The following is a 24,032-nucleotide window of genomic DNA, read 5'->3' as shown; positions in this document are numbered from 1 at the left end:
CCGAATATACGGTGAAAACGTTTGGAACCATGCAGAGGCTAGCATGGTGCAAATTATATAAAAATAAGTTAGTTACGGATCAGTTCTCCCTTGTCGGCAAACGTTGCAGGGGGTTCTGCGCTAGCAGTACGGCGTCCGTTTGCGACGTTTGGACAGCTCCTGATAGGGCCGTGTTCAGGCCACGCAGGCCAACCTTTTCCATCCTGACTGCAAGCCTGTACTGTTATTTGCCTCCGTCATAAAGTCAGCGCCTCGCAAGCAAATCGATGCGAACTTGCAAAGCCAACCCTGTTCTTCACCGTTTCCCCGCTTAAAGCCCCGATGGAATCCACAGATGGAGCCATAGAGGAGCTCAGCAGCCAAGGAGCGATAAGCATCAATACCGTGGCAACCGCATAGCATTCGACGTGCGATAAAACGCAGAGGGCGCAACTCCTTACACAGCGGCTAAACGAGATAAAGGTTTTGATTGTGCGGCGAGTAATGCCGTACAAGCCAAGGCTCTGCTCCCGTGTGGCAAACGGGAAAGGTGTCTTTTGCATCAAAGAGTAAGGGATTTGAAAAGAGTCTGGAGATCATGGGGCAGCTCTGACCTCAGTAACTGACCATCCTAGTCCGTGTCAGGGATTGAAAAGAAGCCTCGGAGTGGATGTCTTATGGGTCCCAGACTTCCAGATGACCCAAAGCTGGCGACTGGCAAGCGTCAACTGATTCACTTAGCGAGGATTAACTGGCAACTGAACCTAACTAACCGAGGCTTTGCCATCAGCCCTATTGCCCTAGTAGTGCATCATGCTTTTTCAGAATACTTGCACTGAATTTGACATCTCTGCATGTAAAACAATGGCAGGGCCGATCGTAAAGAGTGTAGCTGGTTCCCATGACAATGTTTGAGCATTTCCTGTAGTACATGGCGGGCCATGCTTGCAATAATCAGGCACAACGCAAGACTTCACCTGTGCATGTTCAACTGTTATGCATAAATGATATAAGAGTTGCTGGTATTCAGAAGTGTCCCTGGATAGGGCCCTCCGTACTCTTTTGGCGCGAAGACCCCATAAGCACTGGCCCAATCTGCTAATGGGGAACTAAATAACAATTACCGTCCCACATTGTAAATTGAGACAATTACATAAGGCTGGCTAGTATCCCTTTACCACCAAAGACGCGCTTTTGCGCAGCTGAAATATTCTGACTTGAAAGCGGAGCCTGGCAGCATGTCTGGCGCCAACGGTAAGTCAAAGATGTTACAAAAGAGCATTTATTTGACGCTCTCTTTGGAGAATTGACCTGGGGGTCGCCCTGACGATGTGCAGGCCCGGGCGGCTCTCGAAGTGCCGGGCCTGGTAAGAGAAAACGATATCTTTAGGGATATCTCGATAGTTTCAAATAACGAAGTCTAACAAAGGCCTTCTGCTGTATCAACAGCTGCCCGCCTGGCCTCTTTGAAAACCTGGGGCTGCCAGTATGGCACCAGACACAGAAAGTTGCGCCTGTTGCCCACCTAAATAACAAAAATCTTAACTAGAAAAACACGAACACTTGCACCTGTCCTGCTTGATGCGAGCCTCTTCCAGTCTACCGAATACTTGCTGTCAGGACTTCTTTTCCTCTAACCTCACCCCTAAAACCCAACTTCCTTCAGAGCCGATGGAGGATGATGTGCAGCCCCAAGTCCAGCCCCAGCAGAAGCAGAAGCGGCGGGCCGAACCCGCCCCATCCCAATCCCAGGGCGGCCAAACCCCCCCGAAGGCCCCCCGCCGCGGAGTCCCTCGCGCCCCCAACAGCCCCGGCGGCGACGCATCCCAGCAGCCCGCCCCCTCCCAACAAGCCACCCCACTCCCCGCTCGCCGGCAGCCCCAGCCCCAACCCAGCGGCAGCTTTTTGCAGCAGGGCAGCCAGCTGCAGAGTGAAGGTACCATGGGCGGCGGCGCCACGCCGCTGCCGCGCGGCTTGGCCGCCCAGAACCGTGGCGAGTTTGGCGGCGGCCGCGCGCAGCGCCGGCCCAACGTACGAATCGGCACCGCCGGCCGTCCCGGAACCGCCGGCCGCCCTACCAACAGCCAGATCTCCGGGGGTAGCCTCCAGGATAACCAGCAGCAGCCCAGCCTCACGGGGGGCACTGATGCGGGTGTGCCGATGGAGGGCGCGGAGGAGCTGCCGCCGGTAAGGGAGTAAGGGCTGTGGGTGGGTAAGAGAGGAAGGAAAAGCGCCATCACCTGTCGTAGTGGGATTAATGGGTTGGGGCTCCAAAGGAAAACAAAAATGATTACGGTTGTGACCCAAGTTCGCGCGTGTGGATCGGAAAAGCAGTTTGAGCAGAAAAAGAGGTGGACAAAGCTGGATACGGTAAGCCGAAGGAAGGAAGAGGATCATGAGGACTAGGGGAAAGGGTAAGAGCGCAGAGTTCTTTGCCAGGGCGGGAAAGTAGGGAAAGCTGAATGAGGGGCTTGAGCTATGATAAGATATGGCGCGAGATGCAACCTGAAGGAATTCCTCTTCCCTGTGTGCTGGGTTGTCAGGAAAGTAAAGGTAGGTTTCACGTTTGGACGTATGACTCTGAAGGGTGGGGTGGGGGTGGACGCAAACTGGATGGGGGAGGCCTGCTTGTTTGCGGATCAGCCACCAAGCTGCTAGCCAAGGACCGAAGATGAGAAAATCTGATCAGGTCCACTGTTGAGCGAACGGCTGCATGCCTTTTAAGCAGGAATTCAGCAGCGAGAAGGAAGTGCTGGGGATTGCCATACGAATAACATCCCCGAAGCTTCTTGTTTGTGCTGGGTTTATGGAGTATGGAGTATGGGATAAGTCCGGGTGCAGGGTGGGATGGATGGGAGCATGTGGTTTTCCTTGTGACGTGTCGCCGGATAGGGGGTTAGGCGGTCGTGTTCTGGGGTCTGGGGGCATGAGGAAAGGGGAAGAAATGTTGTGGTTGGCTTTCTTGTCGTCGATGGGATACAGTCGATGGGGCATGCTGCGGTGTAATGCGGCAGAGGATGAGCTAATAGGAGGAGGCCATCTGGAGGAGTCATGTCCAGGGAGGGTCAGGTCGGCCCTAATAATTGCCCATCTTTTGTTATTTGATTTTTTCTCCTTCCTTTCCCCTAATATACCACCACCAATATATGCCCCCATGTACGCATTCTCTGTGCCGTAGGCACATGACGGCGCTGCGGACGACGGTACCTTCGTGTGGGGCACCAACATCAACTCCCGACACTTGCGGCGGCAGATCGACACGTTCATCCGAACCTTTCGGTGCGCGCACCGCGTGTCAGGTGTCTGTCTGTGTGTGTGTGTGTGTGTGTGCGTCTGGGCTACGGAACACGACTCCCGCATGTTGCAGTGCTTCCTTTTGTTTGTTACGTTTGACCTTACATATACCAACTCACGCACAAACTCCCACGCGTGCAGGCCTGCGGGGGCAGATCCTCTGATGCAAGCCAAGTACGTCCAGATTATCAAGGAGGTGAGTCCGTACATCATCACGCCTACGTTATCATGTGGGGGCCTTGCGCGTGTGTACGTATGTATTCATGGCGCTACAGGGCGCTCCCCTAATCGTTACAGCGGCTACTTAACCGTTCATCCAACCTAAACAGGCCATTGAGGCTGGTGAGACTTCGGTCAACATTGACACCGCCGACATGCGCGCCGTGGTCAACGGTGTGTCGTTCAACGACTTGTACGACACACTCGTGGATTTCCCCCGCGAGGTGCATTGCGTGCTGGATGAGGTGGTTCGCGAGGTGGCAGTGATGGATCTGAATTTCGAGCCAGACTTGGCGGATCGACATCAAGCGTTGGACCTGTGCCTGCTGGTGGTGAGTGAATGTGTGTGTGTGCGAGTGTGTGTGTGTGTGATGGAGCGCGAAATTTAGGGTTTTAATATGAACTACGTTTTTGGGCAATAGCAATGGCAGAACATCCGGAGGGAAGAGCGCGAGAAGGGGATATTGTGTATTTGCGCTAATGTTTCCGTACAGCCGTACAGCGGGTTTGCTGAAGATGCTAAAACAAAGCGCAGCGCATCACATGTCATACATCTGCAGCGTCAAGCCTCAACAGTGAAGCGCTTGCGCCACGTCATTTTTCATTTACCATGTATGTGGTGTTTCAAACGTTCAGACCCTAAGAATAATCTCCTGGCACACTTCTGAGTGGAAAGTTTTCATGCTTTCTCCTTCCCCCACTTCCCCAAAATCCACGTGCGGTGCGTTATGTACGACAGTGCCGTCCGTACAACCTGGCGGCTACCAAGCATATTCGCGATCTAGATCCTTCCGACATCGACAAGCTGGTGTGCATTAAGGGCATGGTCACACGCACGTCGGCCATCATCCCCAACCTCAGGTACGGCACATGCTCTGTACGGCATTTGCTCATCGTACATTAGACTGTGTCCGTACAAACCGACCGCCATGAGTTCGAAAGCTCGCGTATCGCTCTGTACGGCAGAATAATTATGGCCTCAGAAAAGATAATAAAGGTAGACATACACGACACAGACAATCGGACATACACGGCTACGAACGCACTGCATACCTCTTATCAAATTGTACTTTCCATAAACGTTGTTTAGATTGGCTATATTTTAAGCCCGTCTCCTTTCAACCCATGCCTGAGACTCTGGATGCTCTGTCGTACCCCGTATGCCGTACGTACTGCAGATACGCCGTATTTGAGTGCGCCGCTTGCGGCCACGAGGTGGCCACCCCCAACGTCAACGGTCGAGTGGAGGACCCGACTGCGTGTCCTGCCTGTAAGAAGAAATGGAGCATGGTGTTGCAACACAACAAGGGGTCGTACACGGACAAGCAGCTCATCAAGATGCAGGTCCGAGAGTGTATGTGTATGATAACGTGCGCCGAAATGTACAAGTGTATGTGTGTAATTCACGAGGCTGAGGCCCACGATGCCCGTCAGCATCGTAACGTAAGAATCGTTGGGAGTTCGCCGAGAAGGCTATTTAAATAAATGCCTCCTAACCTGCTTCCGTTGTTAACTTAGGGTTTCAGCCTTCCACAAACCTTACTTGGACGTTTTAGATCAGGACGTCACTTCGGTTAGATCTACATCGGTTCACCTGCCGTACCTCACCTTACGTGTACCCGCAGGAAAGCCCCAACGACATTCCCGAGGGTGAAACCCCGATGGGCGTTACGCTGTACACGTACGACACACTGGTTGACGTGGCACGTCCTGGAGACAGGGTCACCATCACCGGGATGTACCGCGCCGCGCCCATCCGTGCCCAAGCGCGTCAGGCAGCGTTACACGCGCTGTTCCGTACATACGTCGACGTCGTACATATTCACCGGGACGAGACACGGCGGCTGTTCACGACAGCTGCCGGTCAGGACGGCAAGGCCGCGGTGAGAGCAGACTGGGCCGGGTTTCGCTGGCTCACGATGAGCAGGTTGAAGTGAGGCAATCGCATGGGATTTCCTAGAGGATTGGGGATTCCTTGAGGCTAGGACTACACGTGTATCGTTAGTAGAGAACCGACGTAATAATTACCCCTCTTTGGGGGCTTCTATTTTTATATCTAAACTCCCGCCGCCCTGTTGTGTTGCCCTTCAGTATTTGGGCAGTTGCATTGCTCATTTGGGTCCTATTATGAAAGTTTAAAACGTCCGACGGATTACTTTTTACGTGTTTAATCCCCATTTGCATGGTCGTTCCACATCCCTTCTCCAAGCTCATTCCCCCGTTCCCCCTGTATTCCTTAACACACACACCACACGCCACACTCTCTCTCGTCACCCGCTGAATTCCCTTCGCAGGAGGCTGAGCCCACCATCCTCTCCGCACCCAACACTCCGGCTGATAGTCAGATGTTCGGGGGAGGCGCGGGTGAGGGCGCTCCCGCCTCCCTCAGTGACCCCGCCGGCAGCGAGGAGCAGCTCGTGGCGATTGAGAATATCACCGCAGAGGAGCTGGCGGAGGTGGAAGGCAAGATCAAGGTGAGGCAGCGCGGGGCGGGAAGAGAGGGAGGGAGGGAGAAAAGGAGGGAGGGAGGGAGGGAGGGAGAAAGGGAGGGAGAAAGGGAGGGAGAAAGGGAGGGAAGGAGGGAGGGAGGGAGAAAGGGAGGGGAGAGGCCCTGGCGGAGGGGCAGCAGAGAGGGTGGCACGGCAGGGAAGCGTGGGTTGCAGATCTTTTAGCTGGTTGGTTGGGAATGATAACATCGTTTTGCATGAACGTAAATTTATGTTCCGGGTTTCATTCGGGCCGCGGGTTCTTGTGTGCTTCTCCTAGATTTCTATGTTTGGCTCACATCCCCTCTTCCTCCTCGCCTTCGTCCATCACGCCTTTTCATGGCATTCTGCACTTCTGTTTTTCGCCACGCCGTTCCCACCCCCTCCCTGACGCTGGCCACAGGAGCTCTCCCGCGATCCCCGGCTGGTGGACCGCCTGATCGCCTCCCTAGCTCCCAACATCTGGGAGATGGAGGACATCAAAAAGGGAGTGCTGTGTTTGCTGTTTGGAGGAACACCCAAGGTAGCGGGAGGAAGGTGTGGGTGGGCGCGGTGGAATGGGTGGATGTGTGGATGGATAGATGGTGGGGAAATGGTGCAAGGCTGTCCGTCAGTCAGTCTGTCTGTCTGTCTGTCTGTCTGTCTGTCTGTCTGGAAAGAGCTTCTTCCATGGCTGCGCGCTCGTCCTGTCTTGCTCAACTCCCAGCTTCCTGGGGCCATGGTTCAGCTGGCCGGACTGTTCCTGGAGGGCGGGTGTGAACTTGTGGAGGGCGGGTGTGGACAGCTGGCCGGACTGTTGTTCTCCGCGCATCACGCTGGCCATCGTTGCTATTGCCCACCAGCTATCCTCCCAGCTTACCCTCCACCAACTCCCCCCCCCCCTTTCCATCCTGTCCCCCTTTTTATACTTTTTGCGCAACACACAACTCCCTCCTCTGTCCCCGGTGTACAGGTGTTCCCCGGGGGCAAGATCCGTAGCGAGCTGAACGTGCTGCTGGTGGGTGACCCCTCCGTGTCCAAATCACAGCTCCTCACGTACGTGCACCAGCTAGCGCCCCGAGGCATCTACACAAGTGGGAAGGGTTCCTCGGCCGTAGGGCTGACGGCGTACGTCACCAAGGTAGGAGAGGGGGGGGAGGGGAAAAGTTTTTTCAAATTTTTTAACTCCTTCCAAATCTTTCTCTGATTTTGTTGCAAGTTTGGGAAAGAGGAACCACGAGCGCGTGGCTGAAGTAAAGAGTGTATCAGAAGTAGAACTGATGGAGGAGGGGACGGCAGCGGAGAGGGCGAGGGAAAAGCGAGGGTAAAGCTGTGGCTTTTGCGGAGGGACAGGTTGTAGGAGGGGGTGAGTGGGTAATCCGCTGGTGGTAGGAGATGGGCGGTGGCCAGGAAGACACGAGGTGATGGTGGATCTGATGGGCAGCACCACCAGCTGTTGGGGGGGAGGGGGAGGAGCTTTGGCCACACAAAGGTGGGTGGGTTTTAGAGTACGACGGAGGCATGGGCCAGTGCGAGGCGAACATGATGACTAGGGGCCAAGGCAGTGCGTGTAGTTGTGTGTTCAGGTGAACCTAGACGAGAGGCGATGCGGTGACGAGCGGTGCATCATGCAAGCCGAGGTGACAACCTTGAATGAGAACTGTTTCAATTGCAAAAACTGTCTGCTGCAGGATCCAGAGACAAAGGAGATGGTTCTGGAGAGCGGTGCGCTGGTTCTCAGCGACCGCGGTGTGTGCTGCATCGATGAATTTGACAAGATGAGCGACAGCGCGCGAAGCATGGTAAGTGGTGGTGGTGGTGGTGGTGGTGGTGGCGCGGTGGTAGGTGAGGGCTGGGGTTGGGTTGTCCACCAGCTGCATTTTCATCCCTATCTCTTATCATCCCCTTCTCTCTCCCCGCCTTATCTTCCCCCCCCTGTCTTGTCTCCCCCTCGCCTTCCCCTCCCTGCTCTACGACGGTTTTTTCTGTTCTCCTTGGTTCCCTCCTGTTCCTTGACTTTTGTTTGCAGTTCCCCGCTAAGTCCTCCGCCACTTTCCCCAATCCCCTTCCCTCGGTTTTCTTTTCCTCAATCCTCCCTTCCCTTCCCCCTGTTCCCTACTGCACCCCAACGTATATAATAGCTGCACGAGGCCATGGAGCAGCAGACCGTGTCCGTGGCAAAGGCGGGCCTTATCTCGACGCTTAACGCCCGGTGCTCCGTGCTGGCGTGTGCTAACCCTGTGGGCTCCCGATACAACCCCCAGATGTCCATTGCGGACAACATCAACCTGCCGCCCACACTGCTGACCAGGTGTGAGGCCTGCGAGGGGGTAGTGGTGGTGGTGGTGGTGGTGGGGCGGAGATGGGGTGTCCGAGGCTAGGGATTTTTTTCGTCATCGTTTCCTTTTCAACATCAATTTTCAACATCACTCTTGACTTCCCTGGTCCCACGGTCCCTCACCTGATATTGTTACTGTTACTGATCTCACATCTGCATATAGTACAAACATGACCCCTCCCACCGACGACGTGTAGCAAGCTTTTTAAACTCCCTCAGGCAGACCCCAACTCCATTATCAATGCCATTTAACTGGCTTAGTGCTCTTTATTTAAACCATTTTTAAACCACTTGATCAGCATTACGAGAGGATTCCAGAAGAGATATGGCACCGACAGCCACCAGACGGGGCTTTTCTATCTAGAGTCACCCGGGACGCGCTTCGGTGACAGGAAAGCTGACTGGCTTAGCCCTCTTGTTTTCAACCAATCTTTTGAAGGCATATACGTATGTTCAATACTGGCCCTGCCGCAGGTTTGACCTGATCTACCTGGTTCTTGACCGATACGAGGAGGCTCGTGACAGGCGGCTAGCTCGCCATCTTGTGTCCCTGTTCCACCCAGGAGCGCAGAACCGCTCCAGGGCGGGGTCTGCGGGAGGCCCCCTGGAGCTCATTTCCCCGGACCTTTTGAAGAAGTACATCGCCTACTCGCGTGCCAAGTGCCAACCCAAGTTGACTGACGAGGCGGCTGAGGAGCTTGTGAACAGGTACAGCTGGTGTGCTGGTTGGGCCGAGTCGAATATGGAGGCACGCAGGCTGTCAGTTCGGTTTTTTTGTGTGTGTACGGCATTGTGTGCGGAGGAGAGTGTTTGGTTAAAACTGCTCGTGGGTTGATCGTGTGTCGGGGTTGCCGCGTTTGTGTGGATAAGCTTAAACATCAAGACCCCACAAACAGCGCTTTGTTGCATGCGTAATCTGCTTTGATGCGTGCAAATCGTACTCCTTGGCATTGAGGCGATAAGTTGCTTTGTGTCTTGGCTCCTCAGGTATCAGACGCTCCGTCGTGATGGCCGGGAGCGCAAGGTGGTGATGGCCACCCCTCGTCAGTTGGAATCACTCATTCGTATCTCCGAGTCCTTGGCACGCATGCGACTGGACGAGCGAATCCGCGCCGCCGATGTGGCTGAGGCCGTACGGTTATGGTACGGCGCCATGGCGGGCTCAGCTGGATCCGGCTCGTCTGACGGCCGGCCTGACCTCGACACGCTGTACTGCGGTACGACGGCGGCTCAGCGTGCAGCGGCCAGGGCGCTGCCGGACGAGCTGCGGGGTGTCATCTCTGGTGAGCATCAGCTGTAAAACGGATGAAAGTACAGAAAATAATGGAGTAACACTTTTTCCTAGGTTGTAGTGCTTCAATGGCAATATGAGAATAGGCTTCTTCGGTAATCGCTTGTTAACTTAACCCTTAATCCTCAGGAGCCCTTGTTCCTCTTCCCCTCATACTGCAAAAGAGTTGAAGGCTGACTCGATTCTGGTTTCTGTGACAGCTTTGAAAAACTTAATTTTGACTAGCCTTCACTCGTATAACTGTGCAGGCCTGCGCATGTCGCACACGCTTTCAGTTGACGACCTGTTGCGGGAGATCAACTCCAGAATGGCGCAGGGGGCCAGCACGGGAGCGAGCGGCGTGAGTCGCACCATGCTCATCACGGCGTTACGTCAGCTTGACGACCTCGTGCTCTACGACGAGACCACAAACACGATACGGCCAATCCTTCGCGCCAGCCAGCTGCAAAACACAGTTCAGAAGGGGCCGGAGCAGGCGGCAGACGACCGTGCCCCGCAGGTTGCGACGTCTTGAGCTGCGTACGACTGCGTACGATTGACGTGGTGTGATGAATGTTCTGTTCAAACAATTCATTGGTTGTTTTTCGTTCTCGAACCGTTGGACCTTGATATTGGTATGCGTGATGATCGCAACATCATTATTGAGGGCGGTGCAGCCACTGTTGCGCAGTATTGCCCATTCGTAGGTAGAGGTGCTATGTTGGTCTGAGAGCAGTCAGAATGGTTGGACAAAGAGAACGGGAATCAAAGCCAGGAGACCATGATCTCTATATTTTGAAAGTTAATTCGCGTACAACCGACGGCGGTTCTGGGTCTTGCTAGCTACACCCTTCCTCATCCGGTCACCAGACATCCGTAGAGACAGATAAACCATCACCACCAATTCAGCATGCGAAACTTAATCCATCAACTAGACATCACCTCCATAACTCAGCAGCAATTTGTTAACCAATTTCTCTGATCGATGTCGGGGGCCTACGGGCCACCTGTACGCTTCGACACGAAGTTCTCTGGAGGCCCTGACACGCAGTCGCCCGGAGAGACAGTCAAACCTTAAATGCCACTATTACCCGTCTATCCGACAGACAGCCCAAACAAAGGATACTTAAAACTGACTAACCACCACCGCAGCCTAATTTGCGGCTGTCCAGTGCTGGTGTGGACAAGCCGTAGACCAGGAGGGCCCACTTCCTAGAACATCCCACGACTGCTGCGGCTGCTGTTTATATCTGCTACTGTTGCTGGGGGCGATAAGCTGCTGCTGCTGCTGCTCCGGGCCGATGGATAGTTTCACCTCTTTGTTCCGCAGCCGCCATAAGCAGGAGCGGTTTCCAGGGGGTGCCTTTACTCCTGGCTATTTTGCTGCTGTCCTGACCAGTACCATCTGCACCTGCAGTAAGCCCTGCTGTAGCGCCGCATCACATGTTTGTCGGTGCCCCCCCCTCCGCTTTACTGCTGATACCACTGCCGTAATCCATGGATTGCTTATTGGTTTTGGCGCGTTAGCCTACGGAGCAACGGGCATCAGAATGTAATGTGGGAATACGTGGAACCGACAAGGAAAAGCAAGGCAATGCCGGCTCTTGGCCAAGACCAGGAAAGACCCTAGCAGGCAAGGGAATGGGCATAGGAGATAAGAGGCTGTGCAGCACAACTATTCCGCCAGGCCCGTGGCCGATAACCCTTCGGCTTCGTCCTTCCCTAAACCCTCGCCGACTTTGGCACTCCACGGCCTTGTCAGTGTCAGACGAACCCGTGCCTTCGTTTCCACATGTGCTGCACGATTATGCGCTGCACGATTTCTTGCAGAGTGCCAAAGCTCACCGCCGCCGGATATATTTCTCCCGGATCTGTCCGGGGGTCAGCAACAGCCGGTCCAGGGCGGATACCTCGCTCCAATCCAGTTTGCGGGACGCCTGTAAGAAGGAAGTAAGAATGGAGGGTTCGCAGGGTCATGCAAAGGACGTGGTTGTGTGGTAAAATTCAGAGAGGAGCAGTACAACGTTGTGACAGACGGCTTCGTGCCTCGGGCCAACCTCACCCCCTACCCGATATTCCGCAATCCGTTTGGGCATAGCCGCCATGGCATCGGCAATCTCTTTCTCCCTGCGCACGCATAGGAGCAGTTCACATCCATCGGTACACTGATGTGTCAGCCCGATGTCGACGACTGCGACTTCACATGGCTGGATATAGAACAACACCTTGCAGCTCTCTTTAACTCCTTTTCCCGTTGACGTGCTAAATACTTCTCACTGCCAGGGGGCAGCTGCGGCTTTCCTGGGATAATGTCCTCGTAAGGCCAAGAAAATCCGATTGCGTAAAACTGCTCCCTAAGTTTCATAGCATTTTCGAAGGTGATTAGAGGCGGTAAGGTCTTGTCACCTTTTTTCCGTGGCAGAAAAGCTTTTGCCCCAAAGCGATGCAGCAAGTGGGCCATTTGGCGCTGTGCTAGTGCGACATGATTTGGCGTCCTAAAATTCCTTTATTGGTGATATCACAAACATAGCAGTTCCTCTACTGCTATGACAACCGACAGCGTGTCGTACATCTCGTGAAACGGCTGAGGCTTGACACTCAGCCAAACCGTCAAAAGGAGCGGTTACCCCCCCCTCACTACGATGCTTCCTGCAGTTACACGCTGTGATCTGATAAACTCAATCCAGCAACCTCTTTTTAAGTCTCCCCATGCACTCCACTGCCCCATTCCTGCCGAATGTCCCGCGCCCGCCTCCGTTACGAGCGCATCACGGCACCCACTCGCAGGCGTTACAGGCGGAGTACGTCGTCATAACTTTCGGGACTTCTTCACTAAGGCCACGCTCTTTTGCTACAGCGGCAAAGCATGGGCACCCGCGTGTCGAATAGTCACACACTTAGTTGCCGTTCGAAACTGGTCTCATCTTGAAACACAGACACAACACATCGCTTGGTATCGGACCGTCAATGCTAACACCAAGTCCACCCACTGCCTTCTTAAGATTTAAATTGACCACTGGATCCAGGCATTTTCTCTGCCATGTTGTCATCACTGCCACTGCTTACGTGTACTGAACCGCTTTTCCCTGTCACTAGGATTTATCATCTCCCTGAGATCATAAATCCCTGGATCGTGCCGGCAGTGACAGGAAAAAGCGGTTCAGTGCGCGTTAGCAGTGGCAATGACGACGACAAGATGGCGGCATCGGCGGCAGCTGTTTTCCTCCGCGGCGGCGGCGGCTGCGGCCGCGGCGGCGGCGGAGTCGACGGCGCCTACTATGTTCCGCTGTTCGCGGTCACCTCATTCGCCGGCAGCTGGCGGTGCCGGCGGCGGTACTCCCGCGCCAGCGTCATGAAGGCATCTGGAAAGTAAATCCACCGCACGGCTCGCTCTAAATACCTGCAAAATATAGATATATATACGGCATTGTACGGGATTTTCAGCAGTGTTAATAAAAATACATCGCGGCGATATCAAATTAGACCTCTGACAGTTTTTGATGAGCGCGCTTTTACGTTCCCATTCTCATTCGAATGAGAATTCAGGTCTTCATGGGAAATCTCCAGCCCGTCTCTTGCCATACGTCAGTTAAGACCTACCTAAACTAGAGCACTTGTACTTTTCTGAAAAATTGCAAATCTCAGGCACCCGTAATGGATACGGGTGTACGGCCAGCACCCACCGAGAGCCGGCGGTCAGTGCTACTACCGCCACCAAGCTCGTCCAAAAGTACGGCGATTTGAAGAGCAGATCCGCGGCACCCACTGTGGCTTCGTCCAGATAGCCGGCAGCAAGCTCCAACCGCCAAACCTGTACACGAAACAAAGATAGCCAGCAGAGAAATTGTTGAAAAAGAAACACAGCAAACACATCCATTTTTCCTGATAGGTATATTACTTTGTCTTTGTGATGCCCACAGGCGCGGAAATCCGCATTTACAATCCCGCACTTCGGGACATAATGCCCCGGGCATCCGCCCTAAAACCGAATGCATCAATAACAGATTGCTGGCAGAGATTAAGGCCTGACTTCTGCTCCCGGAGTGTCCGGTTCAAATCCGCCTGCCAACCCCTCGGGTGTGTGAGGGCTGATGAAATGGGACGTGGCCCCCCATCTTGTGGACGGTGTAGGACTCGATTATACCAACTTGCGAGCTGACCAGGAACTAAGTTAAGGCGCCGTTGATCCCCTAGATTTGGTTGGTTGCTGGTGGTGAGTTGCCGAACCCAACGAAAACATTCTGAAGTCGGATGGGGTGAATGGATTAGGGTGCCCCTCTAGCAGGGGAGAGCAGGGAACTGCCTCGGGAAGGCGGCCGCTGGTGAAGCTGTACCACCCTGTAACAACAACAACAGGTGCAGTAGCATCTGAAGCAGCAGTAGCAGCAGCAACAGCAGCAGTAGCAGCAACAGCAAATTATTATTATTATCGGACCTGAACTCCTTACCAGCAGCAAAAAGGGGAACGCCACCACCACGCTCAGAGCACACACAACAACAAGAAGTCTCGTCCATGCCCGTGTCGTTAGCATCAGCTCAGCTGTAACCGCCACAACTACCGCCATGTACGACGCCTTGCCGACCACCCAGAGCACGTGTGCGGGCTGAGTGCCGTACGGCGTGGCGCTGTACATGGGGATGAAGAAGCAGGCGGCGCTCTGCCAGAACCGGGCATGGCGGTAACAGGGAGGGGTCATTGTGGCACATCTCGGGGGTGCCCTGTGTGTTTTCTTTAAGGAAGAATTGGTTCATTTGACCTCCTCGTCAAGCTGAGCTCACCACATGTCCACTGACCCATGGGTCCCACGGCTCACACTCAGCCAATTCACGCTGAGTGTCACGCTTCGAAGTGGCAACCATCAGGCCCATCAGGCTCAGTAAGGCCACGTCTCTCTCCGAACCGACCCACGGGTCACATTGACACAAGGCAAGTTATATCAAAGTCGCACAGCTGCCAGGCCAACAGTACCCACACACTAGCCGCGCTCACGTGGAAAAGTGGCAACATGATCCCTTCCAGCCAGAACCGCATTGGGGTGAGCGGGGGATGCGCGTTGTAGAGCTCGGGGTGCTGCATAAGAGTGACTGAGGGGTCAGGTGCGTGGCTCTCCTGCACATCAGTACAGTGAGTACGGCAGGTACGGCACTTTTGGGAAAGCTAGAGGTTACCAATCGATACACAGGTGGACGTGTGCTGAACCAGAATTGGAAGAAAAGATTGTAAATTGACTGTGATGCAAAAACTGTGATGATGGAACCAAGTTCCGTTTAAATTTGCAAGGCGGAAGAGCTGCTCGTGCAGCGCTCAGTGTGCACGACAGCCACTACTCTTCTGCCGTACCATACCGTACTGTACTGTCGTACCTGTAGCGCCACGACTAGGATGGGAAAAGCTGTGAAGACCACGTTGTAGAAGGAGCCGCTGATATCGTCGATTAGCGCCTGTCCTGAGATGTGGTGGTTGGGTAAGTCATTCGGTTGGGAAGCGGTTGGTTCTTAACCACCATCTCAATGGTTGAACATCTGTTGAACACGACGGCCCGTACATTTACCCCAGCTACCATACCGCAATCACCACACCTGTAGTGTTATTTACCAACAAAACTAAGCTGTGATGTTTTTGCCCAAGCTAAATGTAAGCTAAATTATGTTGCCTGCCCGCCTGCCTGAAGTTATATTTCAGGCAGGCAAGCTTCTCGAGCTTTCCAGGAGCTCTCGGACCACGGTAGGTAGTGCCACCGCTGCATCGTTCCCTCATTACACGCACTTTACAACATGACATATGGCGACATGACAGATCCGGTACAATATGTACGGCATCGTACGTGCTGTACGACACTCGCTTACCGGAGAAACCGCAATAAAACTGGAACATCAGCAGCACTCCCCAGTACGCCAGGTTCTTGTAGAAGGAGTAGGTGATTAGACGGGACAGCCGCTCCGAGCACAGCTGCGTGGTGCACGTGTGCATGATGTACGTATGTATGTATGTGTGTATGTGTGCCAAAGCGTGAGCGTCCATGTTTGCGCCGTGAGCGCCTTGCATAGACGCGTGTGCATGTGCATGTGCATGTGCATGTGCATGTGCATGTGTGCGCGTGTGTATCTATCAAGGTCCAGACCTCGCAGGGTAAAATCGACATGGACACGTGGACAAATGAAAAATGAAAATGTCGACGTGTGTTGACATTTAGGAGGAGCACTAAACGTGTCATACATTTGTTTTTTGCCCTCAACCGCCAACCGCCAACCGCCTATCCACCTGGCCGTGCACCAGCAGCAACGGAACTAGATGACGAAACAGCGGTACTGCCACGTCACTGTTGTTCACGGCCTGCGTTCGTACCGGTACGGCAATCCGGTAAAGATGTACGGTTGCCGCAGAGGGCACCCCCTGTAACCTGGCATATCTGTGTACGACCGTTCGGCGAAAACACCATCTCATGAATTTGGTAAAGGACAGCCGGACAGCCGGACAGACTGACAGAGTGACAAACTGACAGAGTGCGTGATAGACAAGGTACAACAAACCCTTCAACTCACAAAGGGACAGCAAACGACCTTGAAAAGTTAAGTTCGCCCGGTCGTCTACGCTGCCTCCCTCACCCCCCGTGCGCCTGGGGTCCTCACCCACCTGACGCCCCTCCTTGCCCATCACTCCCACACCCACATCTGCTGCCTGGAAAGAGGAGCAGCAGCAGCAGCAGTAGCAGTAGCAGTAGCAGCAGTAGCAGTAGCAGTAGCAGTAGCAGTAGCAGTAGCAGTAGCAGTAGCAGTAGCAGTAGCAGTAGCAGTAGCAGTAGCAGTAGCAGTAGCAGTAGCAGTAGCAGTAGCAGTAGCAGTAGCAGTAGCAGTAGCAGTAGCAGTAGCAGTAGCAGTAGCAGTAGCAGTAGCAGTAGCAGTAGCAGTAGCAGTAGCAGCAGCAGTAGCAGTAGCAGCAGCAGTAGCAACCAACAGCCGTGAGGATGACAGAATCACGAGACACGAACTCCCCCCTTCTCGCCCCTTCCCCCCCCCACACACACACCCCAAGAGCCCTCTCCAAGCAGGGCCCCTACCTAACACCCCCTCAACCCAAAACCGAAACCTTTAAAAACCCGCGCAGTCCCCCCTCCCCAGCCCCCATGACATCCCCCAAAAAACACAATCAGCACATACATACATGCATGGATCGTGCATTCCATGTTGAACACTGCCCATCCCATCAGCACTGGGCACATAAGCAACATTGGGCCAGATCAGTAGTACGATGGGGGACCACGTGCGAACCCCTGGTGACGATCTATTTTAGGCAGGCGGCTGGCAGAGGTAAGGCCTGACTTCTGCTCCCGGCCGACCCGGGTTCAAATCCGCCTGCCGGCTCCTCGGGTGTTTGAGGAGTGTTGAAATGGGAGGTGGCCCCCCATCATATGGACGATGTAGGACGTGATAATATCAACTTGCGAGCTGACCAGGAACTAAGTTGATGCGCCGTTGATCCGCTAGATTTGGTTGGTTGCTGGTGGTGAGTTGCCGAACCCAACGAATACACTCTGAAGTCGGATGGGGTGACGGATTAGGGTGCCCCTCTAGCAGGGGAGAGCAGGGACTGCCCCGGGAAAGGGGGCCGCTGGCGAAGTTCATCCCCTTTAGTTTCCCTAAACCACCCTGTAACAACATACATGCATACATGCATACATACACGCACAAAATAAGAACCCCGCGGCCAACCCACTCACTCACTCGCCTGAATCATGGCCACATCGTTAGCACCGTCACCAATGGCCAGCAGCACCCCCTCGCGGTCCCGTGGGTCGGTGCATCCGCGGCCGCCAACAACGCCGCCGGCGCCGTCGGCGGCAGCACTTCCACCCACCTCCTCCTTCTCGACCTCCTCGTCGTCGCCATCGCCATCATTGCCACAAAACCCTCTCTGGTCGTCATTACGTGCTCGTCTATCTGCCGTACAGCATGATCCCCACCAGCGCTGTAGCAGCCGCTGTAGCGGCGGCAGCGGCGGCGGTGCTGCCCCGCCGCCGCTGGCCCCGCCAGTCAGCCAGTGCCAGCGGCGCCGTCGCCGCGCCGCGGCCAGCCGCCGCCGATAGTCACGCATAAGCTGTACAAGCGCGGCCTTTTGTGCTGGCGACGCGCGGCAGACCACGACACTCGCGCAGGACGCGCACAGCGCAGCTAACCGTGCGGCTAACGGCCGCCGATCCAAAACCATGTCCAGTGTACGGCCGTCAACCACCAGCTCCGTTGTCGTCGCGGTGTCGACGGTGTACGGCACATGGGCTTCCCCCGCTGCATGCCTTGGCGGTGACGTCGGCTCGTGGACGTTGTCATCCTCGCCGCCGGCGCCGGCGGCGCGGGCGCCCGTGGTGTCGTGCGGCATTACCGTACGTCTCGTGACGGCAGCGGCGGCGGCGGCGGCGGCGTTGATGGCAGCAGCGCGGCGGGAGAGGGAACGCAGTCGCTCCCGAATGGCTATCACGATTTTGTGGCATGGCAGCGGATATAATTTTAACCAGCAGCGTACGGCACAGCGGGGTTCAGCGGCGGCAGGTAAGGGAGTGCAGAACGGAAAATAATACCCACTCCCCCACCCCCGTACCCACCCCTCCAACCCCTACCCCACCCCCCCCCAGCCACCCACCCTGTTCCTCGTGTTCCCGGAGCACCAACAGTTGGGAGTCATGTGGCTGAGTGACCAGCCGGGCGGCTCGGGCGATGTTGACCGCCGTCTCCAACTTGTCCCCCGTAATCATCCACACACGCACACCGGCCGCCAACAGCGTAGCCACCGCCTCGGGCACACCATCCTGCGCGGCGTACAGCGAGGACAGTCCTATACGTCTGGGTTACGTGGGGATGCATAAGGTTCAAGAGCTTCAAGGTGAAGAAATAGTCATGTATGTATGTATGTAAATATGTAGATACAGCAATGCTAGAGATGTCCTATGGTGATCGCTGCGGAGAATGCGATTGTTACAGTGGACCCCCAACTCGCTGCGGAGTTCTCATCGTCCAATAATATTGTTACTAATTATTATTATTAATACTATCAGTAATATTAGTAAATGATAATAATAATAATAATAATGCCGTACTACCTGTAGTTGATCCTCTATGGCCGCAACTCCCACAAGCTGCATCTCCCGCTCGATCTCCTCCGCTAGGCTGTCTAGCGCGGCTGCACGGACCCGTGGGTCGGTGTGTACTGCAGCAGCTGCTTCTTGGTACCGTGCATCCCAATTGTCGTACCATTTCCGATCTGGCAGTGGCCGCGCAGCTAATACCAATGTTCGCAAACCCTGCAGTACATGTAAACAATGTACGGGAAGAGCGTACGTCGCGCAATAGCCAGATGGCGCAGCGGGCGGTGGGAAGGGTAGATGTACGAGCATGTACGAACTCTCTGACGCAAGGACTTCCAGATACACACACACACATACACACACACACACACTTCCAATGGTTCCATTCAGTAGAGGAACAAGCCCCTCTCCTGACCCCTTCTCTCCCATTTCCTTTCAGCGATAAGACAATAATAATAAATAAATAAATGAATAATAGTAATAATTAATGAATAATTATAATAATATGTTTTTACCAGCGTTGCAAAGTAGTGCAGATTCTCCGTAGCAGCCGCCACCCGAATATCCTCACTGTCGCTGCCAGATCCTCCCGCCGCTGCCGCCGCCGCCAGCCGAGGCAGCACCACGCTGTCCGCTCCCTTGGTGTGTACGGCGAGAGAGCCGTCGGGAGCCTCCACCACCACAGACATGCGTCTTGCGAGGGGGGGGGTAGACGGAGGCGGAGGAGGAGGCGGAGGAGGAGGAGGAGGAGGAGGCGGAGGAGGAGGCGGTGTAAGTGAGCCAGTGAAGCAGGAACACAAGGCGCATGAGAAAGCGGAGGCAAGAACCGGGCTGGGTGGTTCCCGGGGGGGTTGAGGCAACCCAAGGCGGAGAGGGGAGGGGCTGGGAGGGGGCCCCGTTACTGCCGTACTTGCCCACTTCCAGCTAGGTACATCTCGCCCCCTCAGCACCGCGCTGAGACCTACCGGAAATCCTACCAGACCTCCGAAACCAGAGCCGAAGACAACCTCCCTTGAAAGGCGTAAACAAGAGTTCCTCTCTCTCTCTCCCTCCCTCCCCGTCCCTCCCCTCCCTCCCTCCCTTCCTCCTTTTCTTCCTCCCCTCCTCTCCCCCTCCCCCCCCCACGCTCAGCCACTCACTTTCGTGCGCTGGTGAACTCCAGCACGTTGAGGATGCGATAACGCACCACCACAGCCACCGGCGGCAGCGACTCCTCATCCGGTCCCGGCGCGTCGGTGCCGGTGCCGTCACCTCGCTGTGCCGCAGGCGGTAGTGCCGGTGGCGGCGCTGGCGAGGGCGGCAAAGCCAGTTTCAACTCCACTTGGTCACCCCGCCTCGCCGCTAGCTCAAATCCCAGCTGCCGAGCAGCTTCCAGAAGCGCGACCTCGTCAGGGGAAGGACCCTGAATGCGGATCCGGGATACGACCCATGGGTCATGAGGTGCAGCGAGTGCGACTGCATGTATTAGCATTTCCTGTTTGCCCCTTTTCAACTCCCGGCGCCGCCTTACGATGGCGCGCAGAAAAAATAATAAAGCACGAGTGTACATCTCGTTTTGATGTACACAAATCACAACGGCCTTGTGTACGACATGCAGTTTTTTTTTGGTAATATAATACTTTTTTGGGAATAAATGGGGGTCTGAGCCTGGAAGAAATGGAATAATTGGAATAATTGGTCAGTTATCCGTACTAGTTCATTACTTCGGCCATAAGTCGCCCCAAATGCCTTCTGCACATATAAAGCTGAACATTGGGAGCTTATACACTATTTATGTATAGAATATTTTATTATATCGCCATGAGACGGCCCGCTGTTGTATTCAACTTAGGTCAACGGGGCATTCGTTCATTCTTGACCAAAGCAAACGGCTCAGAAACTCCGCAGACGCAATGCCCCAAACATTTAGAAGAAGAATTAGATAATACAGAAGACAAGCATACGATGGTGGTACGGCATGTTTGTTTCCAGACGTCAGGTGTTGTTTACAGCACACCGTACAGCCTTTGAGGGGGGGTCTGGGGGGGGCGCAGCCCCCCCCAGCGACTATACAAAAAGGAATTGTAACCGCAAGAAACACCCAGTTTATTACTCTAGGGTACTAGGCCCAAAACGAAAAAAAAACACTGACGACATTACCTGGAAAGCAGGGGGCTGGTCCCCCCTGGAGGGGTGCGGCTCCAGGACAACGGAGTTACATACACACACTCCGAGCCAGAATGACAACCAGCGGCGGCCCAGCAGCTGCAGCTCAGAATCCAGATTTGGAACTGGATTTATATTTGAATCTGGATTAAAAGGTGGGTCACTGACGGCGCCCGCAAGGTGCATGGATCTATGGTCCGGAGTGGTGGTGGTTGTGGTGGTTGTGGTGGTTGTGGTGGTTGTGGTGGTTGTGGTGGTTGTGGCTGCGGTAGAGCTGCCGCCGCCACCACCACCACCCACAGCTGAATGCCAGGTGCCTGATTGGATCAAAGCCGTCAGTGCCTGCGGCAAGAAGGTTTAGGGGACGTGTTGTTTGGTGTAACAGAGCGTGTTTCTAAGGAGTCTCCGTAAATAAGGAGCAGACTGAAAAAATGGGCCCCGGCAAAAAATGGCGTGCATGGACTGTGCCCATCAGCAAGATTTTTATGCAAGCGGGGGCAGCCCTCGTTCCATAGATAGACAGACAGATGGACAGATAGACAGATAGACTGGATAAGAGATGAATACGTAACATTTTAGAGAATAAAAAGATAAAGAAAAATATTTGCAGAACATATGCAGAAGTTAGTACCTCTGTAACAAAGCCACATTGTCACGTTTTATCATTTGGAAAAGCTGGCACGTAATCGGATCTGAGCTTTGAGACCTGATTTGTTTACCACTTGAACCTGTTTCATTTTGTCAAAAATCATTTCGATGAAGATGTTGTTTAGGCTGCTTGTTGGTGCTCATATCGCTCATATCAGTGGTAATGATGATGCATCATCCCTACCTAATTTTATTAGGCCAGTAGATAGATGGCCGGCATAGTTTAGCGAGCCATTTTTAGACGGCTTACCTGCGGCAACCGAGCGTCGAAAGCTACCACTGCCTCCATGCCCTGGAGCTCAGGCCTTTCCTCCAGTCGTACATCAAGGCTGCCGTACCTATGGTGAAAGTGGCATCAGAAGTAGTAGGGATATATGTGAAAGTTGTTTATAAACATTTTTATTCCTCCACACACCTACAAGCCCTTCCGAAGATATGTTTAAAAGAAGGGAGATTTGTTACCTAAAGAGTCCCGAAAACCCTAAAATCTTCATAGGCACTAAAACCGTACAAAACCCTAAGCACCAACAAAAACATTTCACAAAAAACATATCGCAGAGTACTCGAACACTAAATAAAATACGCTTGAAAGCAAAAGAAAGTTTGAAAAAAGCAGTTAAGCAGGTCGATTTTCCCGTTGGGACCCTTCTTCCCCTGATTGCCCTCCAGTGACTGCCGTACGCCGTACCTCTCTTCGCCCAGAGCGCAGCACCTAAACCGCATATCGTTGCGCGTGAGGGTGCCCGTCTTATCGCTGAACACCATCACAACACGACCCAAGTCCTCATTGACAGCACTGCTGCGAGCGAATGCATGTGTGGAGCCATCAGCACCGTTAGCACCGCCACCGCCGCCGCCGCCGCCGTCGCCGCCACCACCACCACCACCACCACCACCATGCATGGCTGATGGCCCCATAACCGCTGGGGGGTTGTGGTGATGCTGGTGAGGGTGTCCTCGAGGCCCCTGAATGGACTGCTCGTCCAGACCTTGCTGACCGGCTGCCCTGTGAACCCGTTGCTGCTGATGATGGTGGAGATGGCGGTGCCGGTGTTGGTACTGTTGGTGTTGGTGCTGCTGGTGCTGTGGGAGATGCTCTGGTTCCAATTTCTGCTGTTGGCGCCACTCCGTGTTCGTTTTCAACACCGGATCGTTATTGATGAACACAAAAGCCTACAAGCATACGGCGTACGTACGGCGACATTCAAAGTGCAAACCCAAAATCCTCAAGACGGCGGCTTGTTCAGACGCAGTACGACAGCGCATATGTGATTTGCGTGTCTGTCTGTGTGTGTTTGTGTGTGTATGTGTAACATTTATGCCCTGTCATAAGTACGGGAGATGTATGTATGTACGTATGTATGTACATGACGTCTGGAATCCCAAAATTCATGGACAGTATTTTTGTTGCATCCTGAGGAGGGCGTGTCATCAAGTCATGGGGCTCTGCCGTCCGCCCCGACAGGTTGTTCTTTTTCTGAGAGGTGTAGTCGTGATGCAACAGTATTCCCCATACACGACATCGGACATTCCTCCGCCGGAATGCTGTACGGAGGAAAGAGCTGACGTACCTGCCAGAATTTGACGAGCTCCATCGTGACGAAGAGGCTGATCGGGACGAGATAGCCGTACAGAATCCAGAACGTGATGGACAGCAGTACAATGTACGTCACCGGCGACTGCCAGTTGCCTTGTACGGGATCGTCCAGCGCCAGATGGGGCCGCCGTACACCGGCGTGTTCGCGCCATACCCAGCTCACCACTGCAGATGCCACAGACAACAGTAGCTGCGAGCCAGGCACAGGGAAGGTGTGTACGGCAGCTGTACTGCACCGCTTTAATGAAAAAAAGAGAAGAGTAATCGAATCCAGAAGGGAAACGTAAAGCCGAAGTATTAAATGAAGACACATACTAAATGCGAAGTGTAGCTTTTAAATCTCTTGGGAAAAGGGCAATATGATGTAGAATGCTCTACCCGTACAAGGTAACCAACTGCCCTTTACCACCCAACCGCCCAGTCGCTTTCAGATGCTCAATCCTCGCTCGGAAAGTCGGAACTCAGAACCTTCCAACACCGGCTAATTACTATACCTGCAATACCAGCAAAATCATGATCTGCTTGTTTAGGAACCTGTCGAAAGATCCGACCTGAGTCAGTCATACCGTATGCAGGGCAAAACGCATTTAGCTGACGGGAAGTAAAAAATTGTGAAGTTGAAGGAAAAGACCAAAAAATGTCTTTAGAATCAAAAATATTATTATTGCAACAGATGCGAGAGCAAGAATCCTAAATTGTGCACCCCATAGCTCAGCATAGCATGTCTGAAACCAGCTTGCAGGGTGTAAGGCGGTTCCAGGTCCAGGCCAGCACCATTCATCGGCGCAACTGGTGCGAAATGTAACAAAAAAGTGCAAGATACGTGCAGGAGCCACGGAGAAGCCAAGTGTGTCTTATTTTGAAAGTACGGTATGACATACTTATATTTCTCTTGCTCTCTGTTCAATGTTTTTTGTCAAATTCTTATCTTCGCTGTCCTTACAACCTTAGGCAAATAGATCACCTGATACGCGACAAAGACATACTGCGCTGTTTTCAT

At 53.9% G+C, this 24,032-nt stretch overlaps 2 protein-coding genes across 2 annotated transcripts; one reads left to right on the top strand and one right to left on the bottom strand.

The window, feature by feature from the left end:
• Positions 1-1,217: 1,217 nt before the first annotated feature.
• On the top strand, positions 1,218-10,380 carry mcm4 (minichromosome maintenance protein 4; the record flags this gene model as incomplete). The annotated part of the gene is made up of 16 exons (XM_002954269.1): positions 1,218-1,233; positions 1,646-2,166; positions 3,158-3,258; positions 3,415-3,469; positions 3,603-3,824; positions 4,232-4,353; positions 4,671-4,836; positions 5,118-5,375; positions 5,787-5,966; positions 6,382-6,501; positions 6,931-7,098; positions 7,649-7,759; positions 8,099-8,268; positions 8,770-9,003; positions 9,283-9,578; positions 9,835-10,380. 16 exons carry the CDS (start codon positions 1,218-1,220, stop codon positions 10,098-10,100), a joined length of 3,006 nt encoding a protein of 1,001 aa, XP_002954315.1. The 3' UTR covers positions 10,101-10,380.
• Positions 10,356-24,032, bottom strand: VOLCADRAFT_121291 (uncharacterized protein; the record flags this gene model as incomplete). The annotated part of the gene is made up of 19 exons (XM_002954199.1): positions 10,356-11,093; positions 11,411-11,502; positions 11,635-11,692; positions 13,249-13,376; positions 14,014-14,223; positions 14,556-14,675; positions 14,930-15,012; positions 15,413-15,515; positions 15,828-15,899; positions 16,200-16,240; positions 17,288-17,848; positions 18,201-18,366; positions 18,658-18,858; positions 19,158-19,335; positions 19,782-20,044; positions 21,686-21,773; positions 22,124-22,608; positions 23,007-23,222; positions 23,997-24,032. 19 exons carry the CDS (start codon positions 24,030-24,032, stop codon positions 11,072-11,074), a joined length of 3,123 nt encoding a protein of 1,040 aa, XP_002954245.1. The 3' UTR covers positions 10,356-11,071.

This window comes from Volvox carteri (assembly GCF_000143455.1).
Source record: "Volvox carteri f. nagariensis unplaced genomic scaffold VOLCAscaffold_41, whole genome shotgun sequence".
NCBI lineage: Eukaryota > Viridiplantae > Chlorophyta > Chlorophyceae > Chlamydomonadales > Volvocaceae > Volvox > Volvox carteri.
The sequence above is the reverse complement of the archived record's forward strand: the minus strand, read 5'-3'. Positions and strand labels throughout refer to the sequence as shown.